Genomic DNA, 26,807 nt, shown 5'->3' with positions numbered 1-26,807 from the left:
GACTGCATCAGTGGCAGAGCTGGGACTAGATACCTTTGAATTCCTGGTTTGTCTTCTTTTATATTTTCTACCCCTTGGTCTTATCCCAAGTAAAAGCCTTAAGGCACTGACAGCTGAGGCAATAAACAAAGACAAGACCTCATCCTCTATGTCACGACAATGTTTTCAAAATTCAAACATCTCTATATCACTCTCATGATTTTTGCCATGTCCACATCACTGATACTATTATTTTCTTAATATCTGTCTTTAAATTATTTTCTTTAGATACTGACTACATATAGCCACACCCTAAGCAATGATAGCTGTGAAATCATGAGTTTGATGTGCTATTTTAGTTTTTTTTTTAAATTCATATTGAAACAAAAGCATAGATTTATTAGAATGAAAAAAGGTTCATCCTCTTGCATACTACCTGTGTAGGGACTTAAATCATACTTTTGGGAACACTGCTCCCACGAACCAAATTTTCACAAAGAAACTCGGGGTGAGATGCTGGATTGGGGGTAGATCACAGCCCTCAGATCCCCTGGAGGAGGCCACGAAGAATGGAGGGCAGAGAGTCGGGGTCATCAGGGCCAGTGTCAACACCTGTCACTACTTTAGGGAATGTGGAAGCTTCATGAATACTGCTTCTTGGTGGAGGCCAAAACAGGGGAAATGTGGCACAGAAGGGACAGCTGTCCTGACTTACCCAACCCCCGGGGTAGCAGTGCAATGAACAGAGACTGTATTTCTAAGACCATGACGCTAACTAAGCCCTGATGATTGTCCCTAAACATGCTTCGTGTCAGTCTCTGCTGCTCATTCTTTCCTGAAGGGCAGATTCACAGTGCCTGGCTTTATAAGCTTATAATAACTCTTTCAAAATTACCTTATATAATAAATGTAATTCAGCCTGGGATGAATTATAACCTGTTCTGGGCTGAAAGAACCACACCTTGGCATGAGTGGGGATCTCAGCTCTGAGTCAGACCTACCCTAGACCTCTTGAGGGATGGAGGGACAGTGTTGGAGAGATTTCTGGGGAATAATTAAAAAAAAAGATTAGAGAATCCCCTCTACTGTTTGTCCTGGATGAGGAGAAGTCTCCTTCTCCTCTTGTGAAAATTCTGATCTATAGTGTGAGTGGATGAGCAGTATCATGTTAGGTCATCAAATCCTTTGACTGAAGGACAAAGATATTTCTATTCAGGAGTCAAATCAGAAAGAGGAAAAGAAATCCTGACATCTCTCTGCTATCGGAGTATCTTTAATGCAATTAGCCTTGAGAGTATCAAAAAGATACTGGAAACCCTGAAAACCTGGGGGTTTTCCAGTTGGGGACAACTAGCTGTGTGGCAGTGGGAAGGAGGAGGTATGTGTAGGCTGAGAAGTCAGCCTTTTGTAGCCTCTGACTTTCAACTTAAGGGGCCAAGTTGGGGATCTCAACTCTGAGGTCATCCCTTTGCAAATTTCCCCACAGAGAGGGGAGAATTATGTATCGCAGGTGCCATTTACCTCCATGAAGACAGAAAAAGAAGGTGTTTTGGTTGTTCTCTTTAGTATTTCCTCTATCTCTTCAGTATTCCAGTGATGAAAATGAGACATGACCACAGATAAAACAATACTGAAGGGGAAAATAAACCAGAAAAATTCGTATATGCCCTTTTTGAGACTCATCTAGTCTGCAGGTGAAGGCTCAGGCCCCTTTGAGGCTTATCAGCCTTGGCAAGTAAGGTCTTCCATGCTGGCATTTTCTTGGTTCCAAGGACACGGCAAGAAGGAAGGGAGGAACTTCTTAGGGCCCAAGACAGAGTCCTAACCCTGTTTGCAATGATAAACTTGCAGTGTGCAAGTTTATCATTTTTTAGTCATGGAAAAATGACTCTCGCTGGGGAGCAGAAAGTCAGTTTCAGGTCACCTGTCTCAACATCTTGACAAAGGGCAGTGACACTGTAATTCCTGCAGCCCGAGGACTCGGGGATCTCTGCAGAACCATTAGTTAATTTAGCTTTGCCTCCATGTAATTAATCACCTAGGCAAGGTAGGAACCTGCTTTTGGAGACTGTATTTTACCAAGCTTTAATCCCAGACTCAGGATCCCAAGGTTTTAGAGTTAAAAACTTTGGAAAGAAAATAATTTCCAAACTTTGATGCCAGTTAGGGGAAGAAGGCAACCTCCAGCTCTTAATCCCCCACCCTCAGGTGCAAGTGGAGCCTCGGCAAAATCCTGTAAGCTCAGCTTTTGTATCCTCCCTCCTCCATGATTTATTTTCTCCCAGCTAGAAATCTCTAGTTGTATGCACTCTTTAACCCGTATCTTTGGATTTTCCAAGTTTCATGAAAGTGCTACTATTTCCAATGTGAACATAGTTACTTTTCTCTTTCACACTTTTTGTATTATCCTTTTCTGTATTGTGTTATAGGCAGGTGCTAAAATGGATCTTGATTACCTAATACTTACAGTAATAATCCTTTTGGGAGTCTTGAAGTGTTGTCACCAACATTTTATTTTTTCAAGTTAAAAAAACCCAAAGTCTAGAAGAGTCAAATTCTTGTTGGTAACCACACTGAGAATTAGGGACCCAACTGTAATAATAAGAGCAGCCAACATTTATTTAGTGCTAACTATGTAAGGGACTCTTTATATACTTGTCTCATTTAATTCTAAAAAGAATCCTATAAGGCAATTATAGTACTATTATTACCCTCATTTTACAGATGAGGAAAATGTGACACTCACTGATGAATAAACTTGCCAGGTCATCCATCTAGTAAATGGCATTGGTGAGATCTGAACCAGGCAGTCTGATGCCAAAGTTCGTACTACAAGTAACATTCTTACCCTCCTAGAGCCTGGCTTTGAAATGACCCCATAATTCCACCAAACAGAAATATGGCAAAGTGTTTTTGATGGCCCACTTCATGGACTTACTGAGATTTTATGACTTTAACCTAAGTTCACCTTGAATTTTGAGCCTGTGTTCTATCCCTGAAGGCCTGTGGGTCTGATGATAAAAGCAAGATACTGTTAAATAAAACTCTGTCTCTTACTGGCCGATAATTTTCTTTCCCAGGACCGGAGGACAAGGCATACTGAGGACAATATCAACTTAGTATCCATTATGTGTTCTCCTCATGCAATACTCCTGACTCAACCCACTTCAGGGGGGGAGTTCTAGAACCTTTTCTGAGGAAGACAGTGGGTTAGTGCTGATCTGGTCTCACTTTCCTGTTATTGTTTTGAACAAAAAAGACATGCTCTTCTGAGTCAGAAGATTACAGTAAGTTCAGTCTGGATATGGAATCGGGAATATTCCAACCAGTTTTCCCAGTGAGCCAAAAAGCCATAGATTCATTTATGATATCAGCAGCTGTGCTTACAAGCTAAATTCCACTTTCTCAGTGAAGTATTTCCAAAATCACTTTAGTCATATGTGACTAGTGAAAATATTTGAAGCAGGAAAAAAAGAAAGTGTTCCATGGAGACAAATTCTCTAAATGTAATGAAAGGTGAGACAAAGTATCTGATGGAGTTGCATTGCTAGTAGATAACAATACCAGTGGTAACTAGCTGATTTTATTACCTTGCCATATATTTTTCAAAGGATATTTTGGAAATATTTTAAAACCAGATTAAGATTTAGGCAGTAAAAGTAAACCAAAGGAGAAATAAAAGTAGTAGAGACAAGAAGTTAGAATTATTTTTTACCTGAAATATTATCTGACCGTTGGAGCTCCTCATGGGAGTTTAGTTGGTGTAAGCAAGCTTAGAGGTTTAGTTTAAGTTTAAAGAATTGGGCACAAAAGAAAAAATGTGAGTGAGGATTTATAATCCATACGCTTGTCAGCCTTGCAGTCCATGTGGACCAAAGACAGGAGCCAGCACGAGGGGAAAAGAGAGATGTGGTGGGATATGGGAGCTTTGACATGAGAACAAGAGTGAAGAGAAGTGGGTGAATTTGGGACCTACTAAGAGTTCAAACCAACAGCTCTCAGTGATGGAAAAAACACAGAGAGGGAAGGAGGATTGGACTAAAAGATGTTGGAACCATTCACTGTTAGAGGCCACGCCTGGGCATGTCATGATTTAATATTTGTAAAACTGAGTCTAGGATAGATACAATATTTTTTAGGATTATTGCTTTCTGATATATTTTGGGCGATCTGGAAGAATATGATCAATAAACGTTTAATGTTCTTTTACGTTTTTTTGTTAAATCCTCATTTCCCCCTTTAATATATTTTGAATATATCATCAAAATATAATGGTCATTAACTTACTATTGTATTACTTACAATACATATATATATTTTTTATTCCTAAAATCTTTCTCTGTATACTTTAAAAATGATTCTTCCCCCTTTTCTAGGAGTTAATTCATTTTTCAAATCTATATCTATCCTAAGAGTTGGTCTGGAATAAGGAGGTGTTTTGACAGCTGAAAGTCCCTTGCAGGTATGGATGCAGAGAGGATTAGATATCTGTGCCTGCCTGGTGTCCTTTCTTTCAGGGTATTTATTAGCACAGTTCATACTGAATAAATCTGGAGTCAGACTAGCAAATTAAAGTTCAAAGGCCTTCACCCATTTTCACAATTATGAGTCCTCCTCTTTGTAATGGAAAGCATAGGACAGTATAAGACCAGGGGCCACTTGGATTTTACAGACAAAAGAGAATACCCGGTCTGCAACAAGCCGAGTGACTATAATTTTAAAGTTTGCATATGTAGGAATTGGGGACGATTCGAGTATAATTTGGTGTGCAGTATCAGTTCATCCTTTAAGCATTCACACGGCACCATTCAGTTCAGTTCAGGACGTCACAAACATACTGTAGTCATAGCTTCCACCCTTGAAGAGCGCCGATTTAATAACCCAGACGATCCATATTTAACACATCACATCTCTCTCTCTTTTCCTTTAAAAGCAAAACAAAAACTGAAAAATGAAAATGAAAACTCGTCTCTTCTGCACAGCTGCTTTTGGATGGCTGTGGCTACCACCTGCTTCTCGTCGCATCGGGAAGCTCCACCCCTCAGGCCCAGCTGGCAGCCCTGGGCGTTTGACAACATCCCATGCGGCTCATGACCACAGCAGGTCTGGAGGCCGTAGGTCCTTCCCAACTTTTCATTTCTACGAATTCAGCTATAACGGGTACAGTGGAAGGAAGACCTGACTTAGGGTCACTCAGGAGAACTGAATTTGAATCCTGGCCTGGTCACTCAAGGGAGGACTTAAGTCACTAAACCTCTCTGTGCCTGTTTTGTCACCTACAGCAGAGATACACCATCCAGCTCACCTTGCTGGAATATTCTGAAGATTAGATGGAGGGCTACCTGTGTGAGTCACGAGCCCAGTTCTTAGAACATGTATATTCTCAGTAAGCCTCATATGAATGTGAATCTCATTCCTTCTGCCTTGGATAATTCTAATAAACAATTTTTGTGGTATGATAAGCCAACAACAACAACAAAACCCCTGGAAGATTGTCTCTCTTGTGTTCAGTTTATAGTGAAGAGAGCTTAAAGTCAGAGTAGCTAAATGACATGGTCTGTCAGTGACAATGGCCAACTGGAAACCAGGTATAAACCGGTCTACGTGTTACCAGTCCTGAACTCCCTGCAGTTTACATCCATGTATTCCTGCCAGTTGAATATTCTTAAGTATAATTCTGAACACGTTCTGCCTCTGATCAGAAGCCTTTGGTGACTATCGATGGCTTGTCAAGTAAAGTAAGTTGTCTCATCCTGTTACTCAGGGTCCTCTAACACTTGTCCTGAAATCTTCCTTCTGGCTTCTTCTGCAATGTCCTCCTCCACACATCCTGGGATCCAGCCTGGGATCCACAGGCTACTTGCCATGCTGTGTACACACGACACTGTAAACTCCACAAGGGTGGTGACTGTCTCATTCATGGCCAAATCCCCACTGTCTAGCCAGATGCCTGACTCACAGTGAAAGCTCAATAAGAGTTTGTTGAAGATGATGGGCAGTCTTCATTATGATAAACACAGTAACAATGATAACAGCAATCACAATAGCAAAATAATAACAATAATGATGATGCCGATGATAGCGGTAAATAATAGTAAAATAACAAGCATAGACATCAACAGAGTCATTGCTCAACAGCCATTATGCTGTACATAGACCCTCACCGGGTCTCTCCGGTGAGGGTGTGGTGAGTCGTGAGATCAGTTACAGGGGTATTTAGTTTCTTATCTCAACTAAACTTTTTAATAACCCCATCATTTGGAGACTACCCTTATCCCACTTTATTGGTGAGAAGACCAAGGCCCAGAGAGATTAAATAGCTTCCCTGGTACTGGCTGATTGCCTCTTTCATACATTTATCCAGCAAGTGTTCTTTCAAGTCTACCGTGTGTCGGGCTCTGTCTCAGGGGTTGGGGATGTAACCTACATCTTCCCGTTCGTGAGCAACGTCCTTGCTTTCATGGAGCTGACAGTCTAGTGGCAGAAAGCAGACACCTACTCACCAAATAAATGAGAGAATGTCAGAAAGTTGTAAGTGATTACAACGAAAGTAAAGCAGGATTAAGGGATCCATGGTGATGCGGTTACTGTTTCAGAGAGGGGTATGAGGAAAGGCTCCTGAGGAGATGACAGCTGAACAAAGTCCTTCCTGATGAAAAGGAGCGAGCCACTGAAGACCCAGCAGGAAAATGTTTCAGGCAGAGGGAATGGTAAGTGCAAAGGCCCTGGGGCAAGAGTGTCTGCGGTCTGTTCAAGAAGCGGTAAGATTGCAATGTGTTTGCTGGTGAAAGTGGAAGCAGGTGAGAGCATTGCGGCAGGGCGGGTTCCGAGGGTGCTGAGCACCGCAGGCATGACACAGACTTGAGCTTTTGCTCTGATTCAGAAGGGCAAGCAAATGGAGTGTTAGAGCTGAGGAGGGACAGGATCTGTCCTGGGTTTTGAAGAGGGTCTCTCCGGCAAGGGTGCGGTGAGTAGTGAGATCAGTTACAGGGGTATTAAAGTCCCACATGTGAGAGAGGACCGAGGGGTGAGAGGAAATTGGGTTCTGAGGGACCAGATGCAGTGTATATGAGAGATGAAAGGAGTCTAGGATTATCCCACAGTTTCTGAGGGAGGACTGGACGGAGGTGTGAGGAAATCAGTAATTCATCTGATCCCTATGACATCTGAAATGCCTAAGAGCCACCCAAGTGGAGACCATGAGTTAGCTGACAGCTGGGTGTCGACATGTCTTTAGTTCAATGAAACAAAACAGGGATAGAATTTTACATCTCCGGGCTATCAGCATGTGGATGGCATTTTAAGTCACGAGACGTGATGAGGTCATCTCAGGAGTGAGTGTGGGGAGAAGAGGAGAGCGTGCGTGTGGAGAGCTGGGGGAGAGGAAGACAGTGTGGGCCCTGGGGTGCTCCAGTGTAGGAAGGTGAGGGGGTGAAGTAAGGCGACAGACACTGAGAAGGAGCAGTGTGACGAACCAAGAGAGACTGTCCTGGAGGTCAAGTGGAAACACTGCTTCAAAATGAGGGCAGTGACCATCCGTGTCAAATGCTGCTGCTAAGTCGGGTATGCCAGGACTAAGAATTAACCCTCAGAGCTGGCAGTGTGGAGGGTACCAGATACCCCGACCAGAGCAATTTCCGTGCTTGCAACTGCGGGCTGGATTCTGCACCCAGGTATGTGCAGCATACAGGTGCCTGAATCTCCCCTACCCTGTCTTCTCCTCGGGCCGCAATTCCCTTCATCTCCTACAACTCAGTTCATGTGCTCCCTCTATCATGAAACCTTCCCTAATCTCGCCAGTCAAATCTAACTCCCGTAACATTTACCTTGTTTTTGAATTATTTATTGGTGACTACGTCTGGATATTTGTTGAATGGATAAGTCCTTGGATTATAGAAATATGCTATGTGAACTCATACAGAATAAGACAATATGCTCAACAAAAGTGCAGTATGATTACTGCCACTATTAAGGCAGCACAAGAGTCTCTAAAACAAAAACATCTGCAGATAGTCACCTATGAGCACAGTGTCACAGGGTGCTGCCTAGTCTGCTGGGCTGATGGTGGAGCAGTGTGGCAATGCTGGTGCTTAAAGAAGACCCAGTGGTGGTTTAAAGGATTTGGGCTCTGGGCCCAGCTTTACCACTGGGCGGTGTAACCTTGGGTGAGTCACTCCAAACTTCTGGGATGCAATTTCTTCACCCTTGAAATGAATCGATTGTATCACATCTGCTCAAAGATCCTCCCACCCACTTTGGTTCATTCTCAGATCAGAAACTGAGTGGTGTTAAGAGTTACTTGTGTCCTTTCTTTTTACTTAAACTGTAAAATCTCAGAGGACAGGTCTTACGCTTATTAATACTTCTTTGCATCAAACACTGGGTCCTGGTGGATGCACAATAAATATTCTTCGATTTAACAGATCGTAAGGGATGAATCCCCTTGGGTCTATGAAATGTACACTGGCCATACTCAGTGATCTCCCTCTGACCTGTCACATCTTCCTCTCAAGTCAATCAACCTTTCCTTCATTCATTTACCCTGGAGTTCTTACTGGGGGCCATATTCCCTAGAACTATACAGTTCTGGTTCATGACCCAGCTCTGTCACTAATTTTGTGTCTCTTAGCCCTGCTGGCTTTGAGTTGAGGAAATCAAGACACATGGTCTAAAACACAAGCCAGAACAGTGAGTGGAACAGGGCTGTCTTGGATAATCTAGCCCATGAAACTGAGGGACTTGGAAAGAGTAGTAGGTTATGCCATATTAGGGAGTCTCTTGCATGCCAAGCTCAGAATTTGTGCTCAGTATATATTTTTTAAATTTTTTAAAATTTTTTTTATTAGTTTCTGCTTTATAACAAAGTGAATCAGTCATACATATACATCTGTTCCCACATCCCTTCCCTCATGCATCTCCCTCCCTCCCACCCTCCCCATCCCACCCCTCCAGGCGGTCACAATGTGCTCAGTATATTGATCCACCATGTCTACGGTAACCTGGAGGGGGCAGAGGCTGGAGGAAGGGAAACCAGTTAGAAAACTGAAAAAAGTAGTGCAGGTGGTGGTGAGGTCTGAACTAGGAAAGGGAAGAGATGGGGCCACTGCCTCAAGCCTGTTCTTGGATGGCACCTTTGTTAGTTAGGGACAGACCTGAGGACACTGAGTCAACACTCACTCTCCTCCAGGTACCGTGTCCATTCTTGAGATACTCCCTGCATGCTGGCAGCATGGAAAGTATCAGACAGAAAGTGGGGATGTGGCAGAAAGTAAAGACAGAAAGTACACATCTAAACACAGCGTGCTAAGTACTGGTCGGAGGCACAAAACAGGGCGCTAATTGGGGACGGGGCTACGCAGAGAAAGCTATGTTTGGACTGCGAGTGCCGGATTCCCTCCTTTTGCCTCCCCAGATCCACTCTCCACCTTTCTCCACTTTGCTCTCTGACTTGCCCTCCAGGAGGCTGAACTGTATGCACCACAACGGGCTTCCTTGTCCTTGGCTTCGGGCTGCATATCAGAGTAGGGGGGGAGAGGGAGGGCAGAGTATAGATTCCCTTCACTTCCAGAGGTTAACCTTGAGTTAGTTGTGTCCCTCCCCCAAGAGTCCCTACTCCTCCCAAGGTGGTCTATTCTACAAGACCCTCCTTCTGGGTTCTGGTTACTGTACTCTCCTCCTAGGTCTGACTCATGACAGCTCTGCAATTATGATCCCCTGTGGTTTTCTTATACACCAGCTGTACCTTTGTAATTCATTCCTTTATCCCAGTTTGATTGCGTCTGTCTCTCTTGTTGGGACTCTCCCTGATACACACTGGGCCTTTGAAATAATAATTTGCAATTCTTTGGGACCTTCTCCCTTAGTAAACTGTGGGGAGTTATGTCTTGTTAATCTGAGCTCTGTTTCTCCCCACCTCCACTGTTTACCAGAGTTTCCGGTTCATAATGGTTGTTTATCAATTATTTGTTAACAGATGTTAATTTCTCCTCAGTCACAGCCATTTCTTTGACCCCAGCTGGTGCTGTATGGCTCAGTCCCAAATACTCCCCTCTGAGTCCATGGCCCCTGGCAAGATGACTCAGGCGAGGGCCTAAAGCTCCATTTTCCCCTTCACCTGCTGGCTGCTCTCACTGTTTCTTTTTTTTTTTTTTTTGCGGTACGCGGGCCTCTCACTGTTGTGGCCTCTCCCATTGCGGAGCACAGGCTCTGGACGCGCAGGCTCAGCGGCCATGGCTCACGGGCCCAGCTGCTCCGCGGCATGTGGGATCCTCCCGGACCGGGGCACGAACCCATGTCCCCTGCATCGGCAGGCGGACTCGCAACCATTGCGCCACCAGGGAAGCCCTCACCTCACTGTTTCTTAATCAAGAGGCCAAATGTTCCTACTAAGGCCTTTTCCTGCCCAATGCCCTAAAGTTTCCAGACTTCACCTCAATGTCAGATGGATGTGACCTCAGAAAAGACCCTAAATCTCTCTCTATCATAATTTCCAAGACTGCAAAATCAAGATAAAAATAATACTAACTTTACAGGGCTGCTGGGAGAATAAAAACAAACGTGACATTCCACAAAAGTTGTTGTCTTTCCCATGATATATATCAGTGACTCTAAAGAATAAGCACATTCTCTCCACCCCCGCCCTACTTTCTTTGACTGTTTCCATGAGGTAAACACGCATTAATACATCGAGCAAAATCATAATAACAACTGACATTTCCTGAGTACTTACTCTCTGCCAGGAACTATTCTAAGCGCTTTATATGTCATTTCATTTAATCTCCACAAGAACCATGTATGATACAGCTTTCTTTATCCCTATTTTACAGATGAGGAAAAATAAGGACACCCTGATGAAGTAATTTGCCCAAGGTCAGAAGCCAGAACTGAAACCTAGGAAGCTCAACCCAAAGCCTTTGTTTAACCAGTCTCATTGGTTTACATACATGAAGACGTACGTGAAGACAAATTATAAAGATTGGCCACAATTAATGAACTATCATGGGGAAATTATTAAGAGACTAAAAGTAAAGTTTGCACTTGTGGAAATTCTTAGGAATTATAATTCAGCTAGGTGTTGCACTCCACAATTCAAACTTAATCCACTGTGTTTGGTTAACTGGAGGGCATTCTTAGCACCCCAGTGTCATCAAGGCCACGTGCTCTAGCCAGAGACTCACCTGAACTTAGCGCATGCTCCACTTCCTGCATGATCACCCCGGCGGGGGCAGTGGTGGTCTCCGTGTCTATCAGCATACAGGTCACTCTGGGGGGCACAGTTGCTTGGGCCGTGGTCTCGGTGGGCACTGGCTCGGCGGGGGCATGTGAAGTGGCTATGTGGCCAGAGCTGTGCTCCTCTGCTGGGGGCTCTGATGTGGTTAGAGCTCCTGTGGGCTTGGCGCTGGTCTCAGCGGAGTTATGGCTGGTGCTCACAGAGGCAGAGGGAACCTCCTCTGGTGGTGAGGTTGAAGGGGGTGAAGGTGATGAGGCTGGCGCTTGAGGGGAGGTGAGTGTGGGAGACTCAGCGGGGGGCTGCGACCCTGTAGCTGGCACCCTGGCCTCGGGAGTGTCTGAAGTGTGTTCCTCGAGCGTCGGTGTTAAGTGGACCCCACCACTTGTTGGTGAGGCGTCTGTGTCTGTGCCCTCCCAGTTGGAGGCTGGGCTGGCGGGTTCCTCTTCTCTGGGCTCTGTGGAGACGTTCTTGGCGGATGGAGATGTCCGGGCCGATGCTGTATCTGGGAGGACCGAGTTGCTGGGTGTTCCACCGGTAGGGGAAGCGGAAGGGCTTTGCGGAGAGCTGGTCCAGAAGGCTGTAGGTGGGCTGCTCTTTGCCGGAAGAGAAACAGGGGAGAGGGTTGATGCAGACGCGCTCTGTAGCCTCAGTCCTGTAGAAGAGCCAGTACAAAGGTGGTTAATGTGTGAAAACCTGCGCGGCGAGGCCGTTTTACAGTATTTTCACGTCTCTCTCATTTTACACTGTGCCTCTGTAATTGTGAAGGTGACTTTAAAAATATTTTCTTCCCACTGTTGCTCTCTCCTCCCTTGGTGACTATCAGTAGGAACCAGCCTGAGGCTCTGCAGGAGCAATTAGTGGATCAGTCAACACAAGTCCAGCCAGTACACAGCATGAACTATAACCTTGTCTTCTGCTTGCTGAAAACCATGCTCTTAAAAACCGAGACACTCTGCGGAACTGATTTTATGAGAAATGGTCTGGACGGTCGAGGGAGCTGCTGCACAACGCTTGCGGGGATGCCCAGCCTATGTGATGGGTGTGGGGAAGGCATGGTTGGTGAGTGCAAAGCCAACCACTCACTGATTGGCTCGTCCCTGTCAGAGGAGCTCATTGATTGGCTGTTCCCTGCTGTAGGAGCTCACTGATTGGTTGCTCCCTGTTACAGTTGTGAGCTCCGCGACCTTGCACAGGGATGCAAGGGTTATGGGCTTGTCCACCGCGGTGAATAAAGCTGTGAGCAGATTTCCTGTGGAGGAGTAAAGGGGGAGGTCCCAAATGAAAAGCTGAGAGGAAGAAGGAATCTGAAGTTTGGAAATACTTTCTTAGACTCGAACCTAGTTCTCCCAAATTCTAGCCCGGTGTCTTTACCATCATGTCATTTCACCAAATATTCTCTTTCATATTTTGTAAAATTTAGAGTTAGTTTCCCTTCTTCATTCCTCCCTACCTCCGTTTACCCATTCAGTTTCATTCATTCATTTTTTCATCCATTTATTCATTCAAGTATTTAATATAATAAATGGCTTCTATGTACTAGCACTCTGCTAGACCCTGAGTTTATGATTTCACTTTTTATGTAACACATCTCTTGATTGCCTCTCCACAGCCCTTACCATTCCCCAACTAGCTTTTCCTCTAGTCATTTGGATGGCAAGACCTATCAGTTACTCAGTTAAAAACCCAGATATCATCCTTAATGCATCTCTTTCCCTCACTGCCCCTCCTCCATCCAATCCATCAGCAAATCATGATGACTCTGCCTTAAAAAGATATCCCGATCCAATCTCTGCTCATCACCTCCCTTATTATCTCAACATCACCTGAGCCACCAGTCACTTGTCTAGACAACTGCCACAGTCTCTTAATTGGTCTTCTAGCTTCCAGATTTCTTCCTTTCCGTCTACTTTTCACATGGCAGCCGGTATAATATTTTAAAGTGGCAAATCAGATTAACTGACCGAAACCTTCCCAAGGTTGTGCTTAGAACAAAATCCAAAACTACTCCCCTATGTCATCATCCCATGTTCTCCTCATCATTCTAGTTGACCTCTACTCAAATGTCAGCTCCTCCTCAGAGGAGCCTTCCCCAGACAGTCCTAACCAAAGTCATTCCTACTCCTTCCCCTTGCTTATTTTTTAAAAGATTTTTTTGATTTTTTATTGTTAAAATATACATAACATTTTAACCATTTTTAAGTGTACAGTTCATTGGCCCTAAGTACATTTTCACTATTGTTCAACCATCACCACCATCCATCTACAGAACTTTTTCATCTTCCCAAACTGAAATCCTGTACCCATTAAACAATAACTCTCTATTCTTCCCTTTCCCCAGCTCCTGGAAACCACTATTCTACTTTCTATCTCTACGAATTTGACTGCTTTAGGTACCTCATATAAATAGAATCATGTAATATTTGTCCTTTTGTTTCTGACTTATTTCACTTATTAGCAAAATATTGTCAAGGTTCATCCATGTTATAGCACATGCCAGAATTTCCTTCCTTTCTAAGGCAAAATAATATTCCATTGTATGTATACACCACATTTTGTTTATCCATTCATCCACTGATGGCCACTTGGGTTTCTTCCACCTTTTGGCTATTGTGAATTATGCTGCTCTGAATATGAGTGCACAAATATCTGTTTGAGACCATGCTTTCAATTGTTTGGGGTCTATATACTCAAAAGTGGCATTAGTGGTTCATATGGTAATTTTATGTTTAATTTTTTGAGGAACTGTCGCACCCTTTGCTCATTTTTATTTTTCATAAAATAAATAAAATAGTTTCTTCTTGAAACTACATATTATTTATTTGCCTATTTTACCTCTCTTCTACCAGAATGTAAGCTCCATGAGGGTACAGGGACCTGGTCTTATTCATTGCTGTTTCCTCCAAGCCTAGAAGAGTGCCTAGGTCATCATAATTGCTCAATAAGTACTTGAGGAAAGGAGGAAGGAAGGGGGGGAAGGAAGGAAGGAAGAGAGGGAGGGAGGGAGGAAGGAAGGAGAGAGGAAAGGAGAGAGTAAGGGAGATAAGGAGGGAGGTAAAGAGGGAGGGTGGAAAAATGAATTAACCTAAGAACTTTATTTAAAACAATACCCCAGTATTTCTCTACTCCCTTCTACACATCCATCATAGCTGCCTGGGGGCTGGCTGCCTACCTGGTGTTATTTGAAGGCAGGAAACTTGCTTAAAGTGTCAACCTCTGTCCTTCCACCACAACATGCACTGATGCCTGATGTCTTGTTAGGTCTTCAACTATTTAACTCTCCAAACTCTGAGGAGATTTCCTGGGGGGTAGCATATAGGTAACAGCCAAACATGATCAAGATTCATAAGGGAAAAAAAAATGGGCCAGATTTTAGCACAAAGGAAGGGAGAAAAGAGGAATGCAGAGGGATGTAAGCATTTGGGATAAGATCTGCTCACTTCTTCATTCAGCTGCATGACACACTCAGTAGCTGATGGAAAATTGTGCTATAGAATTTAACCTGAAAACAGAGTTTTCTCAATATTTAACTGAATTTAACGCTTGGATTGTTATCAAAATGATTGGTTTAATTTTTTTTTTCTGAGAGGAAGTTACATTTTAATCAGTAAGTATCACGACAGAGGGACTTTTGTTAGCTAATTCATGATATCTGTGTATAAAGCAACAGTTTCCATCCATCCATGGGATCCTGAAAAGTTCTCTGTGTACTGACTGTATTTTCCAGTGGCTTATCATTTTAGCAATGTTGCGTGTTCATTTCTGATGGGCTTTCACCTGACCCCTGCCAAGCTTATTGGTTTAATTTTATTTAAAGGTGTTGGTCAAGACCGTAAACTACAGGAAAGTTACTCTCCTAGCAAACTGGGGGCACACCTCCCAAATTAGGCCACATAATAGTCCATGTTTCTGTGGTTGACTTTTGGCAGCTGTGAAGTGTCAACAATTTCAGGATGAATACAGGTCAAGAGGTCTTTGAAATATGGACAAAACAATAGTTGGGACAAATATTATGAAAACATCAAATCTTCATATGTGACCTTAGAGCATACTGGCTTTGCATCCTGGTAGCTCTCATAACTCATTAAAGATTCTGAGGCCAAAAAAAAAAAAAAAAAAAGACAATGTTTAACTACTGTTTATAGTACCATATAATAGGTGGGCAGATGGAGGTAGAGAGAGCCTTAGTCTGGCAGCTGAGTCAGAGTCTTTGGAATTCTGGGATGAATGAAGAATGAGTCATATGCAAAGGAGCAAGACTTCATTCATTCATTCAAGCTTTTATTGAGTAACTTCTATGTCCATGGCCTTACCCTCAAAGAGTTCACCATCTAACAGGACAGAAAGGACACACAACCTTCTGTAATATGATGTGATAAGCACCTTATGGAATTACAAGCAAGTTGTAATGGGAGCCCCAAGGAAAGATGAATAAATATTGTATGGGGACTGTGGAATGCAAAAATATACAAAGTCATTTTCAAATGACATTTAGAAAAGTCACAGAAGAGATGACATTTGAGTTGGTTCTGAAAGGATGAGACTACACAAGATGCCATTAAAGTGTATGATATTCAGGGCGACACCTGCATTGTCATTTCCAGTGGAGCTAAAAGCTGTACTATGGAAATCATTATAGTGCTGAAAATGACATGCTGCAAGAATTAGTTTTGTGGCTGGAGACATCCATTTTCTTGTTTAATTCTGACTTGTATACTTTTATAACTCCTACCCTTCCTGCTTCCAAAGAGGACTGAGGTGGTCATTCCCGTAGCTACCTATTTAGTACTTATTTAAAGTACTTTGCAGTCTCGTTCAGATAATTCCGACTCCTAACAAACAACAATGCATAGAAATTGTGGGACAACGCTGCTCATCTTCCCTTGAACAAGGCATTAAAAGCCTCTGCTTTGCCTGTTTGATAATACATTCCATATTGCTCTGAGTACATGAGGGTTGGTCTTCATGAAGATATCCAAGGCTCAGGCACCATGACTTTCTTCATGAAGATATCCAAGGCTCATGCGCCATGAAGATATCCGAGGCTCAGGCGCCATGACTTTCATCATGAAGATATCCAAGGCTCAGGCACCATGACTTTCATCATGAAGATATCCAAAGCTCAGGCACCATGAAGATATCCAAGGCTCAGGAGCCATGACTATACTAGAGAATGCTTGCTGTTCTAGTTGGCTCAGGCTGCCAGAACAAAGTACCACAGACTAGTTGGCTTTAACAATGGAAATTTGCTTCTCACAGTCTGGAGGCTGAGAAGTCCAATCAAGGTGTGGGCCAATTCAGGTTCTTGTGAGAGCTCTCTGTTCCTGGCTTGTAAGTGGCAACCTTCTAGCTGTGACCTCACATGGCCTTTCCTTGGTATGTGTTGGGGGAGGGGGTGGTGAAGAAAGCCCTCTGGTGCCTCTTCTAATAAGAACACTAATCTCATGATGTGGGCCCCACCCTCATCTAACCCTAATTACTTCCCAAAAGCTCCATCTCCAAATGCCATCCCATTGGCTTCAACATTGAGAATCACTGAGATAGCCTGAGGAAATATCATTTCTGCTTTATCATAGGTAGGACCCGTGTTTCCATAGGACTACCAAATTGATTAAGTCAAACAGCTAAGGATGTATCCCAGGATTTCAAAAAATTTTTTAGAGCTAGAGAGGGTCTAAGTGATGCATGATTACAGCCCCTCATTTGATAAATGAGGGAACAGACACGGGGAGGGGAAGTGGTATAACTGACCTTACACATCTAAGAGAAGAAGCTGGGCAGTGTTGCCTGGAACGAATCATGTAGAGACAAGGTCAGAGTTAGAATTCCCCACCAGCACAGTGTGCCCAGCCTCAAAAAGGCCGGTAGAACGTACTTTAGCAACCACCATTATAGAATAAGAAAGGAGGAGCCCATGTGAGACTGCACAGCTAAAGAAGTTGAAATAATGCACCAACAAGGACCTACTGTATAGCACAGGGAACTATACTCAACATTTTGTAATAACCTATAAGGGAAACGCATCTGAAAAAGAATAGGTATATGTATAACTGAATCACTTAGCTGTACACCTGAAACTAACACAATATTGTAAATCAACTATACTTCAAAAAAGTCATTAAAAGTAAAAATAAACAACCCCCCCCAAAATAATGTAGTGCCCCATACACCTTCCCACCCAAAGCAGAGCTACTGTATGAAGAAAAGAATTAGTTCTAATATTTCCTTGAGAAAATGGCAGAGTAAAGAGAATAAAGAAATTGAACCCATTAACCCCTAAATTAGAGGTGACTTTACCAGACATGGTGTCCCTGCCCAGGCAGTGACAGGCTCATGTGCCTGAAATGGAGTGACTCAAAGAAGGAAATCTCTCCGACTTGGCCCAAACGAGAGATCTAGGGTTATAAGGGCCAACTTAATCTGAAATTCCTCCTTGTAAATTTACAAATAGAAGTCTTTCCTGAAGTTTGGTCAAATTAAAGCTTTTATGTTGCAAGAATGGCTGACAGATTGTTGCTCAGAAGAAAAGCAGATTCTTAGGTGGCTAGAAAACGATTTGTTTCCATGTGTACTATCCTTTGATATGTGAAAAAAACCAGGTCTGGCTTGAGCCCGGGTTTCTTGCCTTGCTAGGAAGAGAGATTTGGGGGCTGATGGCTGGGACAGGTAGGCGAGTTCTCCCAGTGCTGAGGGGAGTTACAGGATATTCCAGGGTGGAGAGTCTGCGTTCTGTGCACGTGCTCCTGCCTCCTGCCCAACTGGGTGTCAGGAATATAGGTCTGCAACGTTGGCAGCCGGTGGACAATGAGTGCCCTGAACTGTTACGTCTTCCTGGGTTTTGTGAGCAGCAAACTGGGTCAGTGCCAGAGTCCCAGATGGCCTGATTACCTGTGTTGCTCACCTGTTCTCTCCCCCTAATCCCCCACAGCATGTCCTCTCCTGCCCTTGGCTTGTCAAGTGCCTGAGAAAACATGTGACAAAGCTTTGGCAAATTTGGTGAAATTCGATCAAAACACAGTCAAGCGCTCTCCTGGGCGGCCAAGTCAGCCCGAGTGGTGCCTTGGCCTGCGGTCTCGGGGGATCATGCCAGGCCTGCGTCGCAGAGGCCCGACAGCTGCTGAAGGTCTGCACGCTAAGGAACTGCTAACAGTCAAGGCCAACTGGACCATGTCACTCCCCTTTGAGGGTGGAGGGGAGGAAAGGAAGCCTGCACAGACGATAAAACTTCACATCCCCACGGAGGCCTAGAAGGCTCTTTGTGATCCAAGCCTAGTGTTGCCTCTTCAGCCTTGCTCCCCACCAGATCCCAGAACAAACCAGCTTTTTATTGTACTCTAGTCCTTCTGCCTCAACAGCTCTCCCTCTTATGCCTGCCTGAGTTACTCCGATCCATCTTTCCAGTGTTAGCTTAAGGGCCTTTGCTGATTCTTTTGCTAAATCCACCCCCTTCCTCCAGCCTCAACCCTTTATGTGCTCAGAGCACCTTGTATCTTAACTTCATAGCACTGAAATTGGCACGTAGCTAGGTAATCGCTTGTTTAATGCATGCCTCCCCCTGTAGACTCTAAGATTCACATGGAGCGGGGACTGTAGTGGATTTGCTCACCACATATCCTCATTGTCTGATCCATAGTTGGAATGCAAATATATACCTATATATGAATGAGAGAATGAGCTGAGGACTCTATGAAGGGCACGGTGCTGACCACTTTCTATGCATCATCTCATTCAATAGTAATATCTATTGTTATCTTGGTTTCACAGATGACAAAACAGAAGATCAGAAAAGTTAAGTAACTTCCCTAAGGTCACACAGCTAGTACCTTGCACAGCTGAAGCTTGAACCCAAAACTGTGGGGCTCCAGGCTAACCTTATAACCATTCCACTGTATTGTACTGGGAAATGCAAGGGTGTTTTGGAAGTCTGGGCCCCATGTTTGTAAAGTAATCAAGCACCAGTTTTCCTCTGTCTCCGATAATACATTCTCTAGTGTGGGCCAATAGAGTGGGCTTTAAAAAAATTACCCAACCATGTGAATGCTTTTATTCCCATTTATCCTGCTGCAGGCTCCATAATGGCCTCAGGATAAATTCTGAACTCCTTGGTTCAGCACATAACACCTTTTATGACTTCCCAACCCCATCCTTCATGAGCCTTGCGATTCTAGCAATCTGAATCAGCATGCATTCCTGAGCTATCTGTTGTCTCCCTCCCTGCATTTGCATCTGCTGTTTTTCCCACCCTGGCTCCCCTCTCCCCAGCCCAGTTCTGAGAACTCTGGAACCTCACCTCCTCTGTGAAGATTCACCAACTTGAAAGAGCCCTTCTTCTCTGTGTGGCCACAGCACTAATCGTAGCACACATTATCCTGAGCCATTTCTCCCCATGCTTGTCTCCTATCAGGCTGGGAGCCCTAATAACAGGGACTGCAGCTTATTGTTTGTGTCTTAGTGCCTGGCACAGAGAAAGTGCTCCCTAAATATTCATTCAGTAAAAACATGGATTTTTCTACCCTTTGAAAAACAGAAATATTCTCTGGCTTATATGCTGGGTCATGACGGCAGAAATGCATCTTCCCTTTGATATGTCTGTACGTTCCATAAAAACTACCAGCTAATAGGATATTTTGGACCAGTCTCTACACACACTTCTGCTATTTTTGCTCACTTGTTTCCACTTTGGAGACTGCAGGGATTTCTTCTCTCTGTGCATGATATAGACCAGAGTCACCAGCTATCGAAATGCTGGCCATCAATCAATCGGCCTAAACACAGGCAGGCCTTACCATCCCTGCACTGAATGGACTAAACTTCAGCAAGTATTTAAGAGAGGGAGAGAGTACAAAATAATCTTAAAATGATATGTATACTTGAACATAAAAGCTAGGTCTTAATGTTGTTTAGGTTGAGTGAAGCCACTGTTTGGGACCCTCACACTTACCAAAATTCCCCATGTTGCATTTGGTTGGGCTGCTAAGGGCACTCCAGAAGGTTCATCTAACATCTGCAAACCCATTACTAATCAGAGTCTGGTCCAACCATATGGCATTTGAAAGCCCTCACAGGTCTAGACAGAATGTGCATGCCCCGAAGCCATCAAACTGTGTTTAAGAAGACACTTGTTCAAAGCAGAAGAGCCATATCCTCCGGAGTGTTTTGTTGATGGAAATGAGATCTAATTCTAGTCCAAAAAGAGGAAAAGACCTTCTGTTTTCCAGCCATCGAATCAGAACGGGCAGAACTGGTGTACGGCTCAATTTCTCTATGGGTGAAATCAGGACTCATGATATCATCAGGCTCCCTGTGGAGGCTGTGAGTGCTAATGAGAAAATAACATTTGTGAAGAATGTTGTGCTTCCTGGGGAAAGGAAATACACCATTTTTTTTCTTTTCGCCAGAAGCAGCATCTGTCTTTGTCAGTCAGATGCCCCCCCCCAAACTCATTATCTTTAAGTTGGAGGCTGACTGTGGTGGCCGGCCTCCGGAGGAGGCTTTGCTGAGCAAGGATGCCAGCAGATACCCGAAATTCTGGAGGACCCACACTGGGGCTTCTCTGGGTGGGGCAGCGAAGAGAAAGAGGACATAGGGAGGGTGAGTACCTTCTCTTCGGCTGCTTTGAGGTTAAGGTGGATATGGGCGTAAGCCATAGGTAGTGAGATGGGAGAAGAAGATGACCTAACGCCTCCTTCAGGTTGCAGGGGATCTTCTGAGCCAGTGTTAGGTTTTGCAGTGGGCCCAGTCCTAACGTGTATGGGATCCAGGGCAAGAGTGTACACAAAGGCCCACAATGAGGATGTGTAACTGTTACAGATTCACAGCCTGTGCTCCATCTAGAGGCCTGCAGCCTTCGGAAGAGGGGGATCCCTCTGGTGACTGGAGACTAAGGGGACCAGGGCAGTGCTGGGGCAGCGCAGGCCAAAGCCGGGCCTGGGACCACCTGAACCCAGGATGGAGACTGATCCGGTTGAAAAGGAAAAAAAAAGGCTTTGTGTTCGGGTGTCATAAAATGCAGCAGTCTCTTGCCTGGTCGAAGGTCACACCCCTTCCTTACGCTCCACCTCCCACAGGCCCAAATCACAATCAAGTCATTTCTTATACCCTGAAGCCCTGGAAAGTACCAGAACTTAAGAAAGTCTATAGTATCAGGCCCAAATCACAATCAAGTCATTTCTTATACCCTGAAGCCCTGGAAAGTACCAGAACTTAAGAAAGTCTATAGTATCAGTCTGCTTTGATTCTGAACCGTTTCCTTCAGAGGACCTTTTTGAAGCTTAGAATTGCCCAAAGGGCTGAGGCAGCCCTGGTGCCTTCTCAGCCCCACTGCCTTGTCAGCCTAAATGCCCTTGTCCATTTCTTGCCTCACTTTGTCTCCAGCTTAGTGGGTGCACCATCCATGCCTTCTTGTTCCATGAAGAGCCGGAGCTCTTTAGGTGGTCAGCTCCATAGAAATCTGCCTTTGGCAGGACAGTTCTTGGGGGCATTCCCAGCCTGATGCATCCTGGCATTCTGACTGGTGAATCTGTAGGCAATTTGACTACAAACAGGATAACACCCATGAAATGCAGAGAGATGTTGTATTCCTGTTTGCCTCACCACCAAGTCCACCACTGATCACCTAGGAGTCAGGCAAGAGGGCAGGGATGGCTCCAGTGCAAACACATCTCCAAGACTGGGAATATGATACAGAGGAGATTTCCTGTGCTGCAGGAGAGGGCCGTGGGGGCTTTCTGAGAGAAGAGGAATGACGCATGATATTCGTGGGCCTCCTTTCCCTTCCTGCCAACATTTTCTTCTGAGGGTTTTCTGCAAAGGTGTCAGTCAGCATGAATGGTTATGGTTATGCTTCCTAGTTTCTTTTTTAAATTTTTGTGTCCTTTTAAGATAGAAGTATAACTTATATACAATAAAATGCATACATCGGGCTTCCCTGGTGGTGCAGTGGTTGAGAATCTGCCTGCTAATGCAGGGGACGCGGGTTCGCGCCCTGGTCTGGGAGGATCCCACATGCCACGGAGCAACTAGGCCCGTGAGCCACACTACTGAGCCTGCGCGTCTGGAGCCTGTGCTCCGCAACAAGAGAGGCCGTGATAGTGAGAGGCCCGCGGACCGCGATGAAGAGTGGCCCCCACTTGCCACAACTAGAGATAGCCCTCGCACAGAAACGAAGACCCAACACAGCAAAAATAAATAAAATAAAATTAATAAACTCCTACCCCCACATCTTCTAAAAAAAAAAAAAGTTCAAATGTCCATTGAATTGAGCTACTAACATCTTTAAAGAAAATGCATACATCTTACGTGCACAAATCAATGAATCAATGAATTTTTACATGTGTATATACCTGCATAACCACGACTCAGATCAAGATAGAGAACTTTGGGGACTGACATGTATACACTGATGTGTATAAAATGGGTGACTAATAAGAACCTGCTGTATAAAAAAATAAAGAAAAAAAAAGATATGGAACTTTTCCAGCACCCCGGAAAGTTCCCTCGTACCTTCTCACAGACATAATCCTCTGAAGGAAACTCATTCTGACTTTCATCACTACAGATTAGCTTTGCCTGTTTTTGAACTTCAAATAAATGGAGTCATATGGTGTGTACTCTTTCATGTCTGGATTATGAGACTCACTCACTGTGAGACTCTCTTATGTTGTTGTGTATTTTAATAACTCATCATTACTCATTGCTGGATAGCATTCAACTGCATGAATATACCACAGTTTATTAACCCATTTTACCAATGGTGCACAGGTAGGCTATTTCCACTTTAGGGTTATTATAAATGAAGCTGCTTGCTTCATAGCTTCTTAGTTAACACTTTTCCAACGCTTATTAAAAGCCAAATCCTGTAATACTTTTCAAGAATTAGGTCACTTAATCTTTACAATAAACCTAGGATAATTATTATTATTATCCCCATTTGACAAGTGAGCAAACTGAGGCAGAACGAGGTTAAATAACTTCCCAGGATATATAACTAGAAAGTAGTACAACTTGGATTCAAACTCTAGAAGGTAGTCTATCTCAATAACCTGTCTTCTTAACCATCTTGCTAGATAGCTGCCTGTTATAGTTAAAGCTATTAGCCAGACCACTTATTTGCTGCATGACCTTGGGCAAGTCTCTTAATTATTATCTCCTCGTTGGCCAACTTAGGATAACAACAGTACTTCCATTCATAGAGTTATTGAGACGATTAAATAAATAATCCATATAAGGCCGACACTGTTGCTTGACTAACCCAATAGTCATTCCCAATCCCCTCTTGCTAGTCTACCTACAGAAGCTATAAAAGCTAAATGCTCCTTTTCTAGCCTCCTTTGCACTTAGAGGTGTCTATGTGCCCCAGTTCTGCAAAATGAGGTTGATGGGATATAGGCTAAGGGGTTTCTGGAAAAATTTTGCTTCCATATAAAAATAATATATAAGGAAGAGAAATTCTCTTAGTGCCTACTTGTCCCTCCTCCTTCCTACCTTTAATGCAGATGTGATGTCTGGCACAGTGGCAGCCATCTCGTGAAGCTAAGGATGAAAGTCAACCCACTAGGGGTGATGGAAGTGAAAGGGAGAAAGAACCTTTCTCCTTGATGATACCATTGATCTTGCCAAGCCAGGACTAGAATGCCTGACTTCAGACTTCCTATTAAAGCAACAACAAATGCCTTTGGGGATTAAGGTATTGTTCAGGTTTTCCATTACTTGCAGTATAGATGACAGACCATGTAGAATGCTTATCACAATGCCTGGTACAAAGTAAGAGCTCAGTAAATACTAGGCTATTATGTGGATCTCTGTCTAATTGGAACCTGGGCCCAAATGCCTTCACCTTCTTTAATTTGCTAATGATTTGTAAAAGGCACTTTTCAGGCATCATTAAAGAGGAACTATTCCTCCTCCCGGCGTCAGCTGTGAGCCTCCAGGATGGAGCGCTCTCCACATCCTTCGACAAAGCCATAGGCAGCTGGACCCATCAGTGTTCCTGGCGGTATATTCTCTAGGCTGATGCCTACAAAAGCTGAGCCTCCTCCCACACCCACAGAATGCATCAGAAAGGAAAAAAAACAAAATAAAACACCACACAGCTAAATAGGATTTGTATTTCTCCACCTTATTAAAAAAATGTTCAGAAACATCGTGGGGCAGTTTTCACCACAAGTCTTGTTAAGAACATGCGTGGGGCTAGGTGGCTGCAGCAGGCTGAGGGAGGAGAGCAAAGAGCCCTCAACAATAATCAGGGACCAGGGCCTTGGTACTGTTAGACAAGCTGGCCTGCCGTCAGAGCCATGAGGTGTAAGTCATGAGACACACTCACTAGAATGGCATCCTACTCTCGTTTTTAAACTTTAAGCATCACTTAGCAGCTTACTTTTAAAATATTTGATTAGACTTTTGTTTGTCTAGATCCAGTTCAACAAATACGTATTGAGTGCCTGCTCTGACCAAGGCACCCAGGTATCTAAGTGATTATGGAGGAAGGCGGACTGGAAGAGAAAGAAATTTGTTTTATATTTCACATAGCCTTTCCGTGGACAGCTGCAATTTGACTCTGTTTTCCCCTCGTGTATGTTGATGCTTAGGGCCTTTTGCACCTGACCCTTCCAGATAAAGACTTCTGATATTGGCACTGTCATGTTCCTCCTCTACCACCTCTTCTCCACGCAGATTGTCTGTTTTGTCAAGTATGCTGAAAGGCCGGTGCTGTGGTCTGAATGTTTATGTCTCCCGCCTAACTTCATATGTTGAAATCCTAATGCCCAGTGTGTTGGTATTAGGAGGTGAGGCCTTTGGGAGGTGCTTACCTCATAAGTGTGGAGCCCCCAGGAATGGGATTAGTGGCCTTATGAAAGGGACCCCACAGGACTCCTAGCCTCTTCTACCATGTGAGGACACAGAGAGAGGTTGTCGGCTAGGAAACAGGAAGAAGACCTTCTCTGGAATGCGACCATGTTAGTGCCTTGGTTTTTGGACTTCTAGCCTCCAGAACTGTGAAAAGTAAATTTCTGTTGTTTATAAGCCACCTAGTTTGTGGAATTTTGTTACAGCAGCCCCAATGGACTAAAGACAGAAGGGAATAAACTATTAGGTGAAAGGGATTAGTAGGCTATTAAGTAAGACTCTAAAGTAACATACTCATTAATTATCATTTCTTCCCTTTAATCCTCTTTCTGCATTTTTTTTTTTTTTTTGCGGTACGCAGGCCTCTCACTGTTGTGGCCTCTCCCGTTGCGGAGCACAGGCTCCGGACGTGCAGGCTCAGCCGCCATGGCTCACGGGCCCAGCCGCTCCGTGGCATGTGGGATCCTTCCGGACCGGGGCACGAACCCATGTCCCCTGCATTGGCAGGTGGACCCCCAACCACTGAGCCACCAGGGAAGCCTCCTCTTTCTGCTTTTTAAGCTATCTCCTAAACAACAAAAACTACACTAAAATTGTAAGTTTACAAACTCATGTGTCAGGGCAAAATTCCTAGAATCTGAAGATCATTGTCCCCTAAGACGTGGAAATGAGAATGAAGTTGTTACTCACTTGAGTCAAGTTCTAGGCTGGAAGTGCAGAGGTAGAATCTGCAGCCCTGAAGCTACCTGGTTTTGTGGGTGTCGAGGCCTTCGTTCCTTGGACAAGCTGCTTCTCTTTAAGACCCAGTTTCCCTGATTATTAACCCACTTCCCCATAAGGGACCCTCAGTGCTGTGCTTGGCCTCTCCGCCAAGAGGGGTCATTTTCAGAACTAGAACTGGGTGGAAGATGACAGCTGTGGATGGAACCATGCACAGCAAGACCCGACTCATCACCAGAGACTCCAGGAGGGACCTTGTGTTTTACTGTCTCCCGGAATGTGGTCCAAGTCCTGATATGCGGTCAAAGATAGATGGACCATCCCTGGAGACTGGGAACTAGGTGCCCATTTGTTCCCGAATAAAGAGAAGGGGCCAGGAGAACAGGAATCAGTCATTAGGAAGTTCCAGGTATACGTGCAAGCTAAGAGCTCACATGAAGATACGAAGAGCACAAGCTAAGGGCAGACAAATCTTGTTTCCAGTTTATGTGTGATAAGGGTAATCTATTAACTTTGTAGGAGGGAATTTTCTCTGCAGAAATGTTCCTCATAATGAACAGAATCCATTGAAATCAATACGAGGAACCATGCTTTATGTAAGAGATGTTGTGGGTAATGAATTTTAATCAAGTACGTTAAGTGACGAGGGGATCTGGCTGTTTGAAGGAATTCCATGGTGAATCCTCATTTAATGTGATTAATTACCACCTGATTTGTCACCTGTGTAAAGCATTCTGTTGCCTAAAAGTCCGGACCCTATTATGCTCTTGTTCCCTAAGACATTCACGACTCCAGAAGGCAGCAGCTCGCTCTCCTTTTTCACAGAATTTGCATCTCAGCTTAAAATAACATAAATCACTACTCTACATACAGCCACATACACATCATCTTCAGGGTTTCACTTGTTAACCAACCTCCAATTGCTGGACCCTCAGTATCTCTTAAATGCCTGCAGGGCAGCCTCCTCTGCTAGGAAAAGTGTCAGCAATGCCAACTGGGGAGCTGCCACTGGCGTTGTTATTGGTGTACAGCAGCT

At 44.2% G+C, this 26,807-nt stretch overlaps 1 protein-coding gene across 2 annotated transcripts in view; it reads right to left on the bottom strand.

The window, feature by feature from the left end:
- The window catches only part of PARM1 (prostate androgen-regulated mucin-like protein 1), a 100,734-nt gene that overhangs the window by 21,114 nt on the left and 52,813 nt on the right, over window positions 1–26,807 (bottom strand). For both annotated transcript variants that reach the window (XM_081239121.1, XM_081239122.1), the window contains exon 2: window positions 11,157–11,861. In XM_081239121.1, coding sequence (XP_081095247.1) covers window positions 11,157–11,861 — 705 coding nt within the window. The remainder of the gene's footprint in view (window positions 1–11,156; window positions 11,862–26,807) is intronic.

The sequence above is a fragment of the Mesoplodon bidens genome (genome assembly GCF_964165515.1).
Source record: "Mesoplodon bidens genome assembly, chromosome: 1".
Taxonomy (NCBI): Eukaryota; Metazoa; Chordata; class Mammalia; order Artiodactyla; family Ziphiidae; genus Mesoplodon; species Mesoplodon bidens.
Note: the sequence above shows the minus strand (reverse complement) of the source record. Positions and strands in the feature narration are given on the sequence as shown.